Source organism: Triplophysa dalaica, chromosome 14 (genome assembly GCF_015846415.1).
Source record: "Triplophysa dalaica isolate WHDGS20190420 chromosome 14, ASM1584641v1, whole genome shotgun sequence".
In the NCBI taxonomy this organism is placed as follows: domain Eukaryota; kingdom Metazoa; phylum Chordata; class Actinopteri; order Cypriniformes; family Nemacheilidae; genus Triplophysa; species Triplophysa dalaica.
Window position 1 is genome coordinate 11,490,346 of NC_079555.1, and position 14,884 is coordinate 11,505,229.

The following is a 14,884-nucleotide window of genomic DNA, read 5'->3' on the forward strand; positions in this document are numbered from 1 at the left end:
AAAACGAGATAAAAAGGAGACAAAATAAAAACGAGATAATACATAAACGAGATAATATTAAAACAATATGTTAATTCGATAATAGTAAAACGAGATAAAAAGGAGACAAAATAAAAACGAGATAATATGTAAATGATGATATGTAAATGAGATGATATGTAAATGAGATATGTAAATAATATGTAAATAAGATAATATGTAAATTAAACATGTTAATTCGATAATATAAAAACGAGATAATAATAAAACGAGATAAAAAGGACACAAAATAAAAAGGACACAAAATAAAAACGAGATAATATATCAACGAGATAATATGTAAATGAGATTTCAACTTTCTTAAATCCTGTTACTGGTCTTACTTTGAATGATGTACATATGAGTGGGATAAATGGGATAATGTGAAAAGGAGATAATATTATAACGAGATAATATGCCATTAAAACAAAAGGTAAACGAGATATGTAAACAAATATGTAAAATAATATATCAATGAATTCAACACATTAAAGATTAAAGATAATATGTAAATAATGTGCAAATGTAACAAGATATGTAAAATATAAATGAGATAATATGAAAACAAGATAATATTAAAACGCGACAACATTATAAACGAGATATGTACAATAGTAAATGAGATAATATGTAAATAATATGTAAACGAGATAATATTCCATTCCATTCAATTTTCTACCGCTTATCCGAATTACCTCGGGTCACGGGGAGCCTGCGCCTATCTCAGGAGTCATCGGGCATCAAGGCACGAGATAATATTAACACGAGATAATATTAAAACGAGATAGCCAGGTAACAAGATCATATGTAAACGAGATAATATGAAAACGAAATAATATGTAAACGAGATCATATGTAAAGAGATATATTAAAACAAGATAATATTAAAACGAGATAACGAGATAATATGTATTTTACAGGTTTGTAATCTTTTGCAGATAAAGTAATCGCTCTCTGAATTTGTAGGTTTCTCGTGTGGATGGAACCGTGGACACCGCCCCCTGCTTGAAAATGACCCATAAGACATTCGGATCCCAGAACGCCAACACAGATATGCTGTTCTTCAGACTGAGCATGCCTGTGGAGTTTGACCTTACCTTCAAGGTTCTCGCAGGCAGCACTCCTCTCACACGTACCCTCAACATCCCAGAAGAAGAGGTGCTGGAGGTAGACCCTGACTCTGACTTTGAGGTCCTGAAAAAGTCGGCCGGTCGCAAAGAGCAGGAGGAAAAGGAAAAGGAGTCGTCGGTGCCCAAAGATATTCCCAGCAACCATGAGAATGACAAAGATGCAGCGTCTGAGAAAGGAAAGAAGAAAGGGTAAGAGTAGAAGTGTTGATAAGAAAAAGCATCCGATGGATCTACACATATGTAGTAGGGTGGTCGAAAAGCATGCCATTAGGTTAAAAAAAAGTTAATCCCCAAAATAAATTATTTCATGATTTACTCATCCTGTCATTTCAATTCTGTATGATTTTCTGCTGCAGACCACAAACGAAGATATTATGAAGAACGTTTGTAACCAAACAACATTGGCCCCCGTTGACTTTCATTGTATGAACACAAAACCACTGAGACATTATTCCAAATTATTCTCTTTTGTGTCTCGCAGAAGAAAGAATCATATACAGCTTTTGAACCATGAGGATGAATTTGTATTATTGGGTGAACTATCCTTTTAATAAAATGAAATAATAACCGACATTTTAAGATGATGTTAATAGGCTGTGAATAATTTGACCTCTCAATGTTCCTCTCTCAGTTTTCTGTTTAAAGCTAAAAAAGCAGCAATGATTGCCCCTCCACCACCTCCACTCATGCCCCGCTTGTTCGAAGATGTGGTGCCCGATGACCGTGATGACCCAGAGATCATCCTCAATACAACCACAGTCAGTCCAACATCTGATCTATCACTCACTCAGCTCATTATTTTCTTGCTTATCATTCTCTCTCTCCTTCTCTCTGTGCAGTACTATTACTCTGTGCGTATCTTCGCTGGGCAAGAGCCTAGCGGCGTGTGGGTAGGCTGGGTCACCCCAGATTTCCACATGTATGACCTGAACTTTGACCTGTCTAAGATCCGTACCGTCACGCTGACAGTCGGAGATGACAAGGGTAACATACACGACAGGTAATACAGTTTTATTCCATAGGATTTTTCTTCTCTGTGCTGAATTTTAATTTCAAGTCTAACATTTAAACTGAGGCCGTGTGAGTAAAAAACAGACAAATTTTTGAACAGATCTTAAAATACACATAAAATTTTGTTTTCTTTAAACATTAATATATGAACTAACAAGTTCATATTGATGTTTAAAGAAAACAAAATTGCTCTCTGAATTTGTAGGTTTCTCATGTGGATGGGATCTGCAGTATTTAAGATCAGCAAACATTCAATCCTTTTTTTCACTTTTACCCATTTCTACCATTTCAATTTGCTGCAAATAAATGCAAACACAATGTTTCTTTGGAATTTGAGAGAACCGTTGTCAGTATTCACAGGATACACAAAACTACCTATAAATAGGTCATTCAGAAAAACTTAAATTAATATTGAAGTGGTGTTTTTTTTACATCTGAATGTTATAAATGTTGATCTGGTTTATGTTTTAGTATACGGAGAAGTAACTGCTACATGGTTTGGGGAGGAGAGTTCGGCAGCAGCCAACAGAGGTTCAGCCAGGAGGATCTAGTGATTGGTTGCTTGATTGACCTGGCAACAGGTCTCATGACTTTCACAGCCAATGGGAAGGAGATCAACACTTTCTATCAGGTAAATCCACAAAGGCATGGCGAGGTTGCATTTTAGCACTTCTGGTTTAGCACATCAAAGTCAATGGGTTTTTTATACAGTTTAGGGTTTTGGTTAAATGCCTTTAAGGTCTGTGGTTAACAAAACCTTTCAATAGTTTCAGGTTTTATTCTACGACATAAAACACACCAGTTATAACCCAGTCGTGATTTAGCTTTATCGTGTCTTAAAAACATTGTTGCTAACAAGTTAGGCGTCATTGCGCATAGAAAACTAACAAATAATGCAACATTGACATAAAACTCTCAAAACATGGATAAAGATTTATTCACAGAGTAAGTATTACCAGGGAACGTGTTTTTAATATAGTTTGAAGAAGTTGTTGGTGGCTTGCTGGTGGTGACGTTGCTATTGAGTGACCGTAGTGTAGTCTGTTTATAGCCTTGTGTTAGCTTTTTACTTCTGGCGATTGTATTTAGGCTTTAAACATAGCAAAAATGGGGTGAATCTGTAAAGATTATCTTGATAGACAAAACTTGTAAGTATCATAATAAACCTTTGTTAATCACAGATCTTATTTTTAACAATCTTCCTTAAGTCTAGGGGGAAAATGCAACGCGTTTCAGTGCGACGCTAACTTCCGGGGTGGCCTACAAAAATGCAATTTGCGATACTAATTTTTTTAATAAACAACACTTTTTAACTGTCAGGGTCATCATTGTGTAAACTGATGTACACTGGCTTTACTGTATATTCTTTCAGGTGGAGCCAAACACAAAGCTGTTCCCGGCTGTGTTTTCACTGCCAAGCAGTCAGAACATGCTGCAACTGGAACTTGGAAAACTCAAGGTCAGCTTTGTTCACCGTTTTGTCCCTTTCCTCTAATATTCCTAACATTTTTAGAGCAACATTTCACTCTGTCTCTCTTCATCCTTTAGAACATCATGCCTATTTCAGCAGCCATGTTCCGTAGTGAGCGCAAGAACCCGGTTCCCCAGTGTCCTCCTCGGCTGGATGTTGAGATGTTGACCCCGGTGATCTGGAGCAGAATGCCAAATCACTTCCTGAAACCAGAAGTGGGACGGGTCAGTGAAAAGCACGGCTGGATGGTGGAATGTGTTGAACCTCTCACCATGATGGCTCTGCACATACCTGAAGAGAATAGGTAGGGGCATTTAAAGGGATAGTTTACGTTTTCTACAATAATTCATTATTGTTAGATATATGATGTTGGATTTCTTTGTCATATTCAGGTGTATCGATGTCCTGGAACTGTCTGAGCGTCACGACCTGCTGAAATTCCACTACCACACCCTGATGCTTTATTGTGCCGTTTGCGCATTGGGCAACAACCGCGTGGCCCATGCCCTCTGCAGCCACGTAGACGAATCTCAGCTCTTCTACGCTATTGAGAACACCTACCTGCCCGGCCCACTCCGCAGCGGCTACTACGATCTCCTCATCAGTATCCACCTAGAGTCAGCCAAACGCAACCGCTTGGGAACCAACCGGGAGTTCATCATTCCCATGACGCAAGAGACCCTCAGTATCAAACTTTACCCGGATACTGAGGGGGCCCATGACCTGCCCGGAGTGGGTCTTACTACCTGTCTCAGACCCAAGCTACACTTCTCACCCATCAACTTTGTGGGCACCGACCCACACCTGTACACCATAAGTCCTGTCATCCCTCTGCAGGTACAATACAATCAGATATATAAAGTGGTACAAAAATTAAAGTCTTAACAGTGTTTTAATGGGAGAGTTTTTTATTCACACTCATGTCATTCAAAACTGGCATATTACTTCTGTGGTTTGGCTACCAACGTTCTTCAAACTATCTTCTTTTGTGTTTATTTTTTTCCCATAGTTTTTGAATCTTGTGAATTTTTGAATAGTGATCCTTTCATTAATATCTGTCCACACAGGAGCTGAAGATCAAGGCTCTGAGCATGTTAACCGAAGCTGTGTTTGATGGCAGTCATGCCATGCGTGATCCTGTAGGGGGCAGCGTTGAGTTCCACTTCGTTCCCATCCTCAAACTCATCAGCACCCTCCTCATCATGGGCATTTTCAACAACGACGACGTCAAGCACATCCTCAAGATGATCGACCCCAACGTTTTTGGAAAGAAGGAGGAGGAGACAGTGGAGGAGGAATCGGGAGAGGAAGCTGCACCCAAGGAGGAGGGTGAGGAGGTGAAAGAAAAAGAAGAAGTGGCTGAAGGAGAGGAGGAGGCGGTGGATGAAGGAGTGGGCGAGGAGGAAGACGAGGAGGAGCTTAAAGCTCTAGAAAAGGTGGAGGAGGGGGAGGAAGGAGAGGAGGCGGAGAAGGAGGAAGGAGAGAAGGTTGATGGAGAAAAAGCAGAAGAAGAGAAGGAGGCGGAGGAAGTAGCAGAGGAGCCAAAAGAGGAGGAAGAGGAGGCACCAGAGGAAGGGCTGCTTCAGATGAAGCTACCGGAGTCTGTAAAACTGCAGGTAAGATGGAAGTGTTGTGATTCATACACTCTTTAAAATTTCACATATCATATTTATTATATATAATATCTGGAATGTGGTTGGACGGTGTAATGGTGCTATGGCAGCATCGCGATGCAAAAGCTTAAAATGTGCCTTTTAGTAGTATTTTTCTCCTTAATGAATCCGTGTTTTGAATGACTTGGGCGAGATAATGATTCAGTGAGCTATTCGTCAAGCCACTTGACTATTTCCTAAATAAATAAGTCGTTTTGAATGATTGGCTCACTGACTCAGTTAAAAATTTACGCCACCTACTTGCCGTTTTAGTTTGACATTTAGAGAAAGCCTAACATATCCCTTCATAATCATTGCTGTATAAATAAAAAAATTCACACATTTGAATGAGTCCCCTTTTGAAAAATGTTCTAGTGTACTCAAGTATTCAAAGTAACATCACTGAAATGTCTTATCACTAGTGTTTTTGAATCTTACCTTAGTAAATTTTAAAGTGTACTACAATATTTGCTGCAATTTATCCAAATACTATCGCTGCGTCCGAAATTGCCTACTTCCATACTATATAGTATGAGTCATGAATATGATGTCCGAAACATCAGTATGCAAAAAAAAGTAGGCGAGAAGTGTGGATCTGATGGACACTTCTCTGTCAAAAAATGTTTTGGTCTGCCGTTTCACGTCGTCTTCATCTCTCCCTCTCTCCCTCTTTCAGATGTGCACCCTGCTACAGTATTTCTGTGACTGTGAGCTCAGACACAGAGTCGAGGCCATTTTGGCGTTCTCCAATGACTTCGTTGAGCAGGTCCAGTCAAACCAGCGTGAACGCTACAAAGAGCTGATGAGAGCGTTTACCATGTCTGCTGCAGAGACTGCCCGCAAGACCAGAGAGTTCCGCTCTCCTCCTCATGAACAGGTGCTGTGTGACACACAACATGTGCTTTAGAGAGAATCATCATTATTTATTCTTATGTATACCTGTATTTGTGTGAATGTAGGTTATTCTGTTGACTAACTTCAAGCACTGCCCTGATGATGAGGAGTGTCCCGTGCCCGAGGAAGTGCGAGAAACCCTCCAGAACTTCCACAATGACATTCTGTCTCACTGCGGTCAGTTCAAAACATCTCACTAACTGCATTCTCACTGCCAACATCCTGTAGATTTACAAAGAACATTTATGTTGGAGTTGTGTTTTTATAAATAGAGGAAAATGCAATATTCGGTATGGCCATTCTAGTAAGAGAAGTCGCGCATTCCAACAAAAAGACCCTATCATCAATTGTTAAAGACTGATGATTCTCTGCATGTCTAGTCCACCAATGCAACATGAACAGTATAATAATTTATTTGAATAAAGAACAAAGAAATAAATTGTTAAAAATTGGGCGGTCACTTTTGGTCACTGTTGTATATTTAATACGTTTTCTGTATTTCAGGGGTCCATGTTGAAGAAGAAACAGAGGAGAAAGAGGTGGACACATCTCTGAGAGGGAGATTGCTTAGTCTGGTAGTCAAGGTCAAGAGCCTCAGAAAGAAAAAAGAGGAAGAGGAGCCTGAACCTGAGGAAGAAGTCAAACCTAGTGAGCAAAATACAACTACACATTTCGTCAAAATTGAATCATGACCCAAATCGTCTTTTTGAACACTGATTCCAAGTTTATCTGTAGCCATTTTGTCCATTTCTAGTGTAGTCACTGCAACATGTGTCAGAATAGACCAATTTTTTTTTTACATATTTTTAAAAGTGTGTTTTTCACTGTTTTAACATTTCTTGACTGCTCTGTCCCTCAGGTACTTTACAGGAGCTGATATCCCACACTATGATCCACTGGGCCCAGGAGGCTTTCATTCAGAATCCTGAGCTGGTTCGCCTCATGTTCAGTCTTCTCCACCGGCAGTATGATGCTCTGGGAGAGTTGATCCGCGCCCTGCCTAAAGCCTACGCCATCAGCAGTGTGTCCGTACAGGACACCATGGACCTTCTGGAGTGCCTGGGGCAGATACGCTCCCTGCTCATCGTCCAGATGGGGCCAGAAGAGGAGACGCTTATGATTCAGAGCATTGGGTTTGTAACTTATTGATGAACGTACTAAGAGTTAACTAAAAATAGCACAAAACCTGGAAGTCTCTCTTAAAGACTGGATAAGTTATGTCAAGAAATGTGTCCTAAAACAAATTGTGGCTAAAGTAAATTTTCTAGCATTTATTAGGAGTAATGTAGCATATAGATAATAACAGATGTTTACTGGTTACCAGGAACATCATGAACAACAAAGTTTTCTACCAGCATCCTAACCTGATGCGTGCACTGGGAATGCACGAGACGGTCATGGAGGTGATGGTCAACGTGCTGGGAGGTGGTGGAGACTCTAAGGTACATAAGGCCTATGCATGTTTTGTTTTTATGTATACAGAACTTTACAAAATCGCCAATATGACCCTTAAAATTGGATTTTTAACATTTAAGGTCGAAATTTACAGTAGAACTTCATTTTGTCTGTGTGGAGGATGCCATTTATCTTCAAATCTCTTTTTCTCTCTCTGTAGGAAATTCGATTCCCACAAATGGTGACCAGCTGCTGTCGCTTCCTGTGCTACTTCTGCAGGATCAGCCGTCAGAACCAACGTTCCATGTTTGACCACCTCTCGTACCTGCTACAGAACAGTGGCATTGGACTGGGTCGGTTCCTTAGTAGCTTTTAACTAACAAAGTTGTTAAAAATGTTACATTGGTTTTAATTGTCAGAATTGACAGTAAGAAAATTATCACAAAGCTATTGAATAAAAACTTTGCGTAACACAAAAGGTATTTTGAGAAATATCTTAGTGGTTTGTGTCCGTATACTGGAATGGGGTCTAGTTTTGTTTGGTTACCAACGTTCTTCAAAATATCATCTATTGTTTTAGCAGAAAAAATAAAGTTTGAGTCACTACAGAATGAGTAATCTTGAACAATGCTTAACCATAATAACTTGAATATCGCGATTAATTTCAATTTCGGTATATTGCAACACCCTAATTATCTCTGTATTAAAATAATAAACTGGTTTTTTTCTAGGAATGCGTGGATCTACCCCTCTGGATGTTGCCGCCGCATCTTGCATTGACAACAATGAGCTTGCTTTGGCTCTGCAGGAGCAAGACCTCGAAATGGTACTGTCCAGAAGAATGTTTCTAAGTTAATGCTTAAATGGTACATTTTTAATAATCTTTCATTGGCTGACCGTGCAACACAGGTGGTGACGTACCTGGCTGGCTGCGGCCTGCAGATGTGCCCCATGCTTTTATCAAAAGGCTACCCTGACATAGGATGGAACCCGAGCGGAGGAGAGAGATACCTGGACTTCCTGCGCTTTGCTGTGTTTGTCAATGGTAAGCATGTTCGGATTATTTCCGTCTCTACTTGACTCGTCTGTTTGAAGGTGAATTTGCTCTTTTAGGTTACGTTAGTAAATGCATCTCTGTTTCTCCCCCGCAGGCGAGAGCGTAGAGGAGAACGCTAATGTGGTTGTTCGTCTGTTGATTCGTCGGCCTGAGTGCTTTGGCCCCGCCCTCAGAGGAGAGGGTGGTGCGGGTCTGTTAGCCGCCATTGAGGAGGCCATTAAGATCTCTGAGGACCCTGCCAGAGATGGACCGACCACTAAAAAGGACAGACGTTTCATGTAAGATGCTTGTGAAAGTGTAAATGCTTGAATTATATTTGAATTTTGCATTCAGTATTTAAGTATGTTTGATTATGGTATTAATAGTTGTAACAATAAATAAATGAACACTTTGGTACTATTTTTGCCATATGATTGGTTGACAGGTTTGGAGCGGAGGAGCAACAGGAGGAGAACAGGGTGCATCTTGGAAATGCTGTTATGTCATTTTACTCTGCGCTTATTGACTTGCTGGGACGCTGCGCCCCTGAGATGCATGTGAGTGTAACAATAAAACCGTAGTTTTCCCCTGACAAACGTACTGTATTTGCATCTTTTTATATTTCGTGACATTTAGGGAATCATTGTGTATTTCATCGTTTTTAATCGTGAACATTTTCTTTACCTACAGTTGATCCAAGCAGGGAAAGGTGAGGCTTTGAGAATCAGGGCCATCTTGAGGTCTTTGGTGCCCATTGAAGATCTGGTAGGAGTCATCAGTCTGTCCGTTCAGATACCCACCTTAGGCAAAGGTACACAGGGAGAACATACTGTATACGAAATGATTTTAATTCTGCCATTTTAAAACAGCTCTTTCTCTTTTCTTTATAAAGATAGTCAGATTGTTGAGCCAAAAATGTCAGCCAGTTTTGTACCAGACCACAAAGCCTCCATGGTGCTGTTCCTGGACAGAGTGTACGGCATTGATAACCAGGACTTCCTGTTACATGTGCTGGAGGTGGGCTTCCTGCCTGATATGAGAGCCGCAGCTTCTCTGGATACGGTGAGCTTACATTTTATCATCACTTCTTCAAAGTGAAGTTGCATGTATGTACAGTGTTGCAATAAAGTACAGTATTTGTTGTAATACTTTCTAAATTTTGAATTTAATACAGTTTTTACACTCAATACACTTAATATTTAATTTTTATTACAAGTATTCCATATGCATGTGTGCATACTAATTCCATCTTCGATGAAAGCCACACAGTTTTACCTTTTGGGTAAAGAAGTTAAAATGGTCAAGTATGTCACAAAAAAAGTTTTATAAGTGAAAATAAATTTTATATTTATTATATTTTCCAAGAATATAAACAAACACTCATATTGTAATTTTTGAACCTCACTGTATAGTATGCACCATTTTATCAAATGTAGACACCAAAAAAGTGGTTGAGAAGCACTTTCTGTTTCAGTTTTCTAACAAAATCTGTTACAAAATTCAACCAAGGGAATGTTTAAAATTAAATAAGCAAATTTAAGATATTTAAGACTTAATTAAATATGTAATTTGTTAAAAAAAAAAACTGAAACAGAAAGTGCTTACTATAAAAACATTAAACAAGAATAGTTAACAGTTATGCAATTTGTTTGAACCAAAAACTCATAAGAGCTATTACATGTGAAACACACTGATCTTGTTTTTGATCCTCCAGTTGGTGTTCAGCACCACAGAGATGGCACTCGCTCTCAACCGTTACCTGTGCTCAGCTGTGCTGCCTCTGCTCACTAAGTGTGCCCCACTGTTCGCTGGCACAGACCATCGGGCTATTATGATCGACTCTATGCTGCACACCATTTACAGACTTTCTCGTGGCCGAGCCCTAACCAAGGCCCAGAGGGATGTTATAGAGGACTGTCTCATGTCTCTTGTGAAGTTAGTCAATTCCTCAAAAATCGGCACTTAACGTCATATACAGTATATTTTGTGCCTAATTAAGTAATGTTTGTGTACTTTTAGATATTTGAGGCCATCTATGTTGCAGCATCTGTTGAGGAGACTTGTGTTTGATGTGCCAATCCTAAATGAGTATGCCAAGATGCCCCTCAAGGTGCCTATTCATTTTCATCTTATTCCATTTAGTGTGATTCACCTCAACACTTGAAGGGACCCAAAAGTAAAAATTCTAACATCATTTATTTACCCTCATGTTGTTTAAAACTTATACATGTATGACACTTTCTTCTGTGGAACACAAAAAAAGATGTTTTGAGAAATGTGGTTTTCTGTCCGTACAATGCAAGTCAAAGGGGTCCAATGTTGTTTGGTGACCAACGTTCTTCAAAATACCTTCTTTTGTCTTCTGCTTAGGAACTCAAGTCATACAGGTTTTAAAAAACATGAGGATGAGTAAATGATGAAATATATTTGTTTGCAAGAAAGCGTTAAAATGTATTTTAAGAAATAAGTCATCCTTACCAAGTGTAACCAGAATTTATTTTTAGAATATTATTTATTTATTACCTTGTTCTCTTCAGTTGCTGACCAATCACTACGAGCGCTGTTGGAAGTATTATTGTCTGCCTAACGGATGGGCGAACTTTGGAGTCACATCAGAAGAGGAGTTACATCTTTCTCGAAAACTATTCTGGGGCATCTTTGAATCCCTCGCACACAAGGTGTGACAAAATAATACCTCTAATGAAGGAATTCAAATGTTTGTTCATACACACAGACTCACTCAGACTCACATCTCTGTAGAAATTCGATGCTGAGCTGTTTAAGATCGCCATGCCCTGCATTTGTGCCATTGGTGGTGCCATTCCTCCGGATTACGTAGATGCTAGCTTTTCATCCATGACTGAGAAGAAAGCATCTGTTGACGCTGAGGGCAACTTCGATCCTAAACCAGTGGAAACAACTAAGTGAGAAAACTTAGATCAGCTTTAAAATAATAAATGCTAACTTTGAGATTATGCAGAAAACAATAGACTTCACATTTTACCTCAGTGATGTTATAAAGTTTGTTTTGTTAAAACAGACAGAGCAAACAGTTAAATGGTTTAATTTTATCGTTTCCTTTCTGGATCATTGCAGTACCATCATTCCTGAGAGGCTGGATGCTTTTATTAACAAATATGCTGAGCACACGCATGATAAGTGGGCTTTTGAGAAGGTGAGGACAGTATGAGCACACCCGGTTCCTCTCTTATTTCATGATTCACTTTCAAAACACCACTTTGAGGTTCAGAACAGGCTTAAAACACTTATGTCTCTTCTTTAAGATCCAAAACAACTGGACTTATGGAGAGGTTCTAGATGAGAACGGCAAAACCCATCCCATGCTCCGGCCGTACAAGACTTTCTCAGAGAAGGTCTGAATCTCTGTCTCTTTTATTGATGTCTCCCCGTCTTCTTGGGTTTGCATTATTGGTTCATTAGGGAAAAAAATGTCAACCCCTTCTTGTATCATCTCTATTTAGGATAAAGAGATCTATCGCTGGCCATTTAAAGAGTCCATCAAGGCCATGTTGGCTTGGGAATGGACTTTGGAGAAAGCCAGAGATGGAGAAACTGAAAAAGTGGAAGTGAAGACCACAAGGAAGATCTCTCAGACTGCTCATGTAAGGAGATGGTCAAATTCACCTGAAATGCAAAATCAGATAGAAGGGCATGGAAGGTTTGTTGGATAAACCCATCTTCCATACCTATTGTATATTCGGTGTCTCCAACAGGCAACCTATGACCCGAGCCAGGGATACTCTCCCCAACCGGTGGACCTTACAAGCATGGCCTTGTCCAGAGAACTACAGGTATATTATCACCTATATGCAGGGGATAAAGTGGGATTTGTTATGTGCTGTGGCTCCACGTGGGATTTTGAGGGGTGCGTTTAAAGTACGAAGTTTATAATCAAATTAATTGACAAACTGTTAAATAGAAGTTGAGGGAGCCCTTTGTTACGAACAATAAAATGCTGATCAAACTCTTTCTAGAGGCCAGCAAAGCTACATGTGATAAGAATAAGATCTCTCTGTAGGCCTGTGCCCTTTCCTTGTGTCAATATTAAATATTTTCATCTATTAATGTCCACGGAAATGTATGTATGACCTGTGGATTTCAGTACTTTTCTGTCAAAACCTCATACAACATTCACAATGACTGAGCTGACCCATCGTTCCTGCCTCACACACCATGATTAAACCACTTAAAATGCTTGAATTTGATTAAAATGACATTATTTGGAAGTTGAGCCTTTCTTCACAAACAGCTCATTATGACTTGACGCGTTAAAACAACAGTGCGCCCTGTACAAGAAGCACCGCCGCGCATCATGTCTATAACTCGGAAATATAGACAGTGCACAGCTAGGCGCTGCGGAAAGGAAACACAAGCGGCGCAGACACCGGGTGCGTTCTAGACAAAATATATCTCCCTCCGAAGTGCTCTTCGAGAATGGGACACCATACAAAACATCTCTCCAAATACAGAGAAAATGACGTTGTTTTTAATTCCTCTTTTTCCAAGTGAATTTTAAACGGACAATTACATTTTTTCCTTCAGGGCTTATACATCAAGAGCTTTACTCTTCGAAGAGAATAGGGCATAGGGATGATCACTGGAAAGCAGGGAATATTTTCTGTGCGTATGCGGTTAATGTAGGAATGCGAGTTGGGTTATTATTAGAAATGTAAGTGTATACACTGACAAACAAGGTAAATGGTGATTAATATTGGTGAACAGCAGAATTAGACTGGGCCACAAATGAGTGCCGCACCATAACACCAGAAGAGCTACACACATGCAAGGAGCAGAGCAAGGTGGTCAGCATATGTTCCAGGGTTCCGCCCTGGACGGAACCCGGCCTAATATAACCCCGCCTTTATGATTGCAACTATACAACTATGACATGTGTGTAATGGATATGATTTTGTGTATAAAAAACAAGAATACAAATAAAGTGAATTCTGGTGTAATGTGCATACTTTTTGTTTCCTTGTAGTCTATGGCAGAGCAGATTGCTGAGAATTACCACAACACATGGGGCCGTAAAAAGAAAATGGAACTCCAAGCCAAGGGTATGATGTCATTATTGATCTGAATAGCCTTGACATCCAAACTGCAGAAAAAAAAAAAATCCGAAATTGTGGAGAATTCTCGAATAGATTTTCTTGTGATTTTTGTGATGATAGGTGGTGGAACCCATCCTTTGCTGGTACCGTATGACACACTGACAGCCAAAGAGAAGGCAAGAGATCGAGAGAAAGCTCAAGATCTGCTCAAATTCCTCCAGTTTAACGGATTCGCTGTCACCAGGTACCTATTGATGACGATGTGGATCAAAAATATCCACTTGGACACTCCCCTGACCCTTATGTTTTGCTCTCTAGAGGTTTAAAGGACATGGAGCAAGAGATTTCCTCCATTGAGAAGCGTTTTGCTTACGGGTTCCTACAGAAGCTGTTGAAGTGGATGGAGATCGCACAGGAGTTTATTGCTCATCTTGGTAAAGCCACCACTCCTTGTATCCAAAGCACTGCAGATGCTCTCCATAAAGTTTTGATTCATATTCTGTATGTTTGTTTGTTACTCTAGAGGCTGTTGTGAGCAGCGGAAGAGTTGAGAAATCTCCTCATGAGCAGGAAATTAAATTCTTTGCTAAGGTGAGACACCCGAGACTGGCATATATTAGCACGTTAAAGAAAACACAGATCAGCTTTGATATTTTGGTTTCCATCTTGTGTAAATGTCTTTCTTTTTTCTTTGCCTATAGATTCTGCTTCCCTTGATAAACCAGTACTTTAAAAATCACTGCATGTATTTCCTGTCCACACCTGCTAAAGTCTTGGGTAGTGGTGGCCACGCCTCCAACAAAGAGAAGGAGATGATCGCTAGGTAACTAATACTAATCTTCATTTGCCATTTTTTTTTGGTCATTTCATATATAGCCTACAATTCTTTTTCTTAAGATTCCTATCTAATAACTGTCATTTTGTATTTTACAAAAAACTTGAATTTCTGTTCATGTACTATATGATAGTTTTAATATTGAGACCTTTATCATCCTCTCTACTCCTCACACTTGATCTTGTCTTTGTTTTCTGCCCCCCTCCTGGAGTTTTCTTTTTACCATTCCTCCCTTCATTCCTTTGTTACATCTTCTATGTACTGCATTATTTTGTTCATATTTCCTGACATCTTGACCTTACTATGTTTTCATTTTTACACCATTTTCTCTTTCCCGACCCCGCCACCCTCTATTTTTCATCTCTGTCTT

General features: G+C 39.6%; 1 protein-coding gene across 13 annotated transcripts in view; it reads left to right on the plus strand.

Annotated features, from left to right (window-relative positions):
- Positions 1-14,884, plus strand: part of ryr1b (ryanodine receptor 1b (skeletal)) — a 73,843-nt gene that overhangs the window by 28,989 nt on the left and 29,970 nt on the right. For all 13 annotated transcript variants that reach the window (XM_056766300.1, XM_056766298.1, XM_056766301.1 and 10 more), the window contains 33 exons: positions 985-1,337; positions 1,780-1,906; positions 1,988-2,148; positions 2,631-2,790; positions 3,532-3,618; positions 3,708-3,934; positions 4,023-4,467; positions 4,698-5,246; positions 5,959-6,159; positions 6,242-6,353; positions 6,681-6,824; positions 7,036-7,309; positions 7,501-7,618; positions 7,792-7,924; positions 8,303-8,397; positions 8,481-8,616; positions 8,723-8,906; positions 9,053-9,164; positions 9,298-9,418; positions 9,500-9,669; positions 10,322-10,542; positions 10,627-10,717; positions 11,145-11,285; positions 11,368-11,531; positions 11,704-11,782; positions 11,892-11,981; positions 12,090-12,230; positions 12,342-12,419; positions 13,610-13,685; positions 13,800-13,923; positions 13,998-14,113; positions 14,203-14,270; positions 14,381-14,502. In XM_056766300.1, coding sequence (XP_056622278.1) covers positions 985-1,337; positions 1,780-1,906; positions 1,988-2,148; positions 2,631-2,790; positions 3,532-3,618; positions 3,708-3,934; positions 4,023-4,467; positions 4,698-5,246; positions 5,959-6,159; positions 6,242-6,353; positions 6,681-6,824; positions 7,036-7,309; positions 7,501-7,618; positions 7,792-7,924; positions 8,303-8,397; positions 8,481-8,616; positions 8,723-8,906; positions 9,053-9,164; positions 9,298-9,418; positions 9,500-9,669; positions 10,322-10,542; positions 10,627-10,717; positions 11,145-11,285; positions 11,368-11,531; positions 11,704-11,782; positions 11,892-11,981; positions 12,090-12,230; positions 12,342-12,419; positions 13,610-13,685; positions 13,800-13,923; positions 13,998-14,113; positions 14,203-14,270; positions 14,381-14,502 — 5,420 coding nt within the window. The remainder of the gene's footprint in view (positions 1-984; positions 1,338-1,779; positions 1,907-1,987; positions 2,149-2,630; positions 2,791-3,531; positions 3,619-3,707; positions 3,935-4,022; positions 4,468-4,697; positions 5,247-5,958; positions 6,160-6,241; positions 6,354-6,680; positions 6,825-7,035; positions 7,310-7,500; positions 7,619-7,791; positions 7,925-8,302; positions 8,398-8,480; positions 8,617-8,722; positions 8,907-9,052; positions 9,165-9,297; positions 9,419-9,499; positions 9,670-10,321; positions 10,543-10,626; positions 10,718-11,144; positions 11,286-11,367; positions 11,532-11,703; positions 11,783-11,891; positions 11,982-12,089; positions 12,231-12,341; positions 12,420-13,609; positions 13,686-13,799; positions 13,924-13,997; positions 14,114-14,202; positions 14,271-14,380; positions 14,503-14,884) is intronic.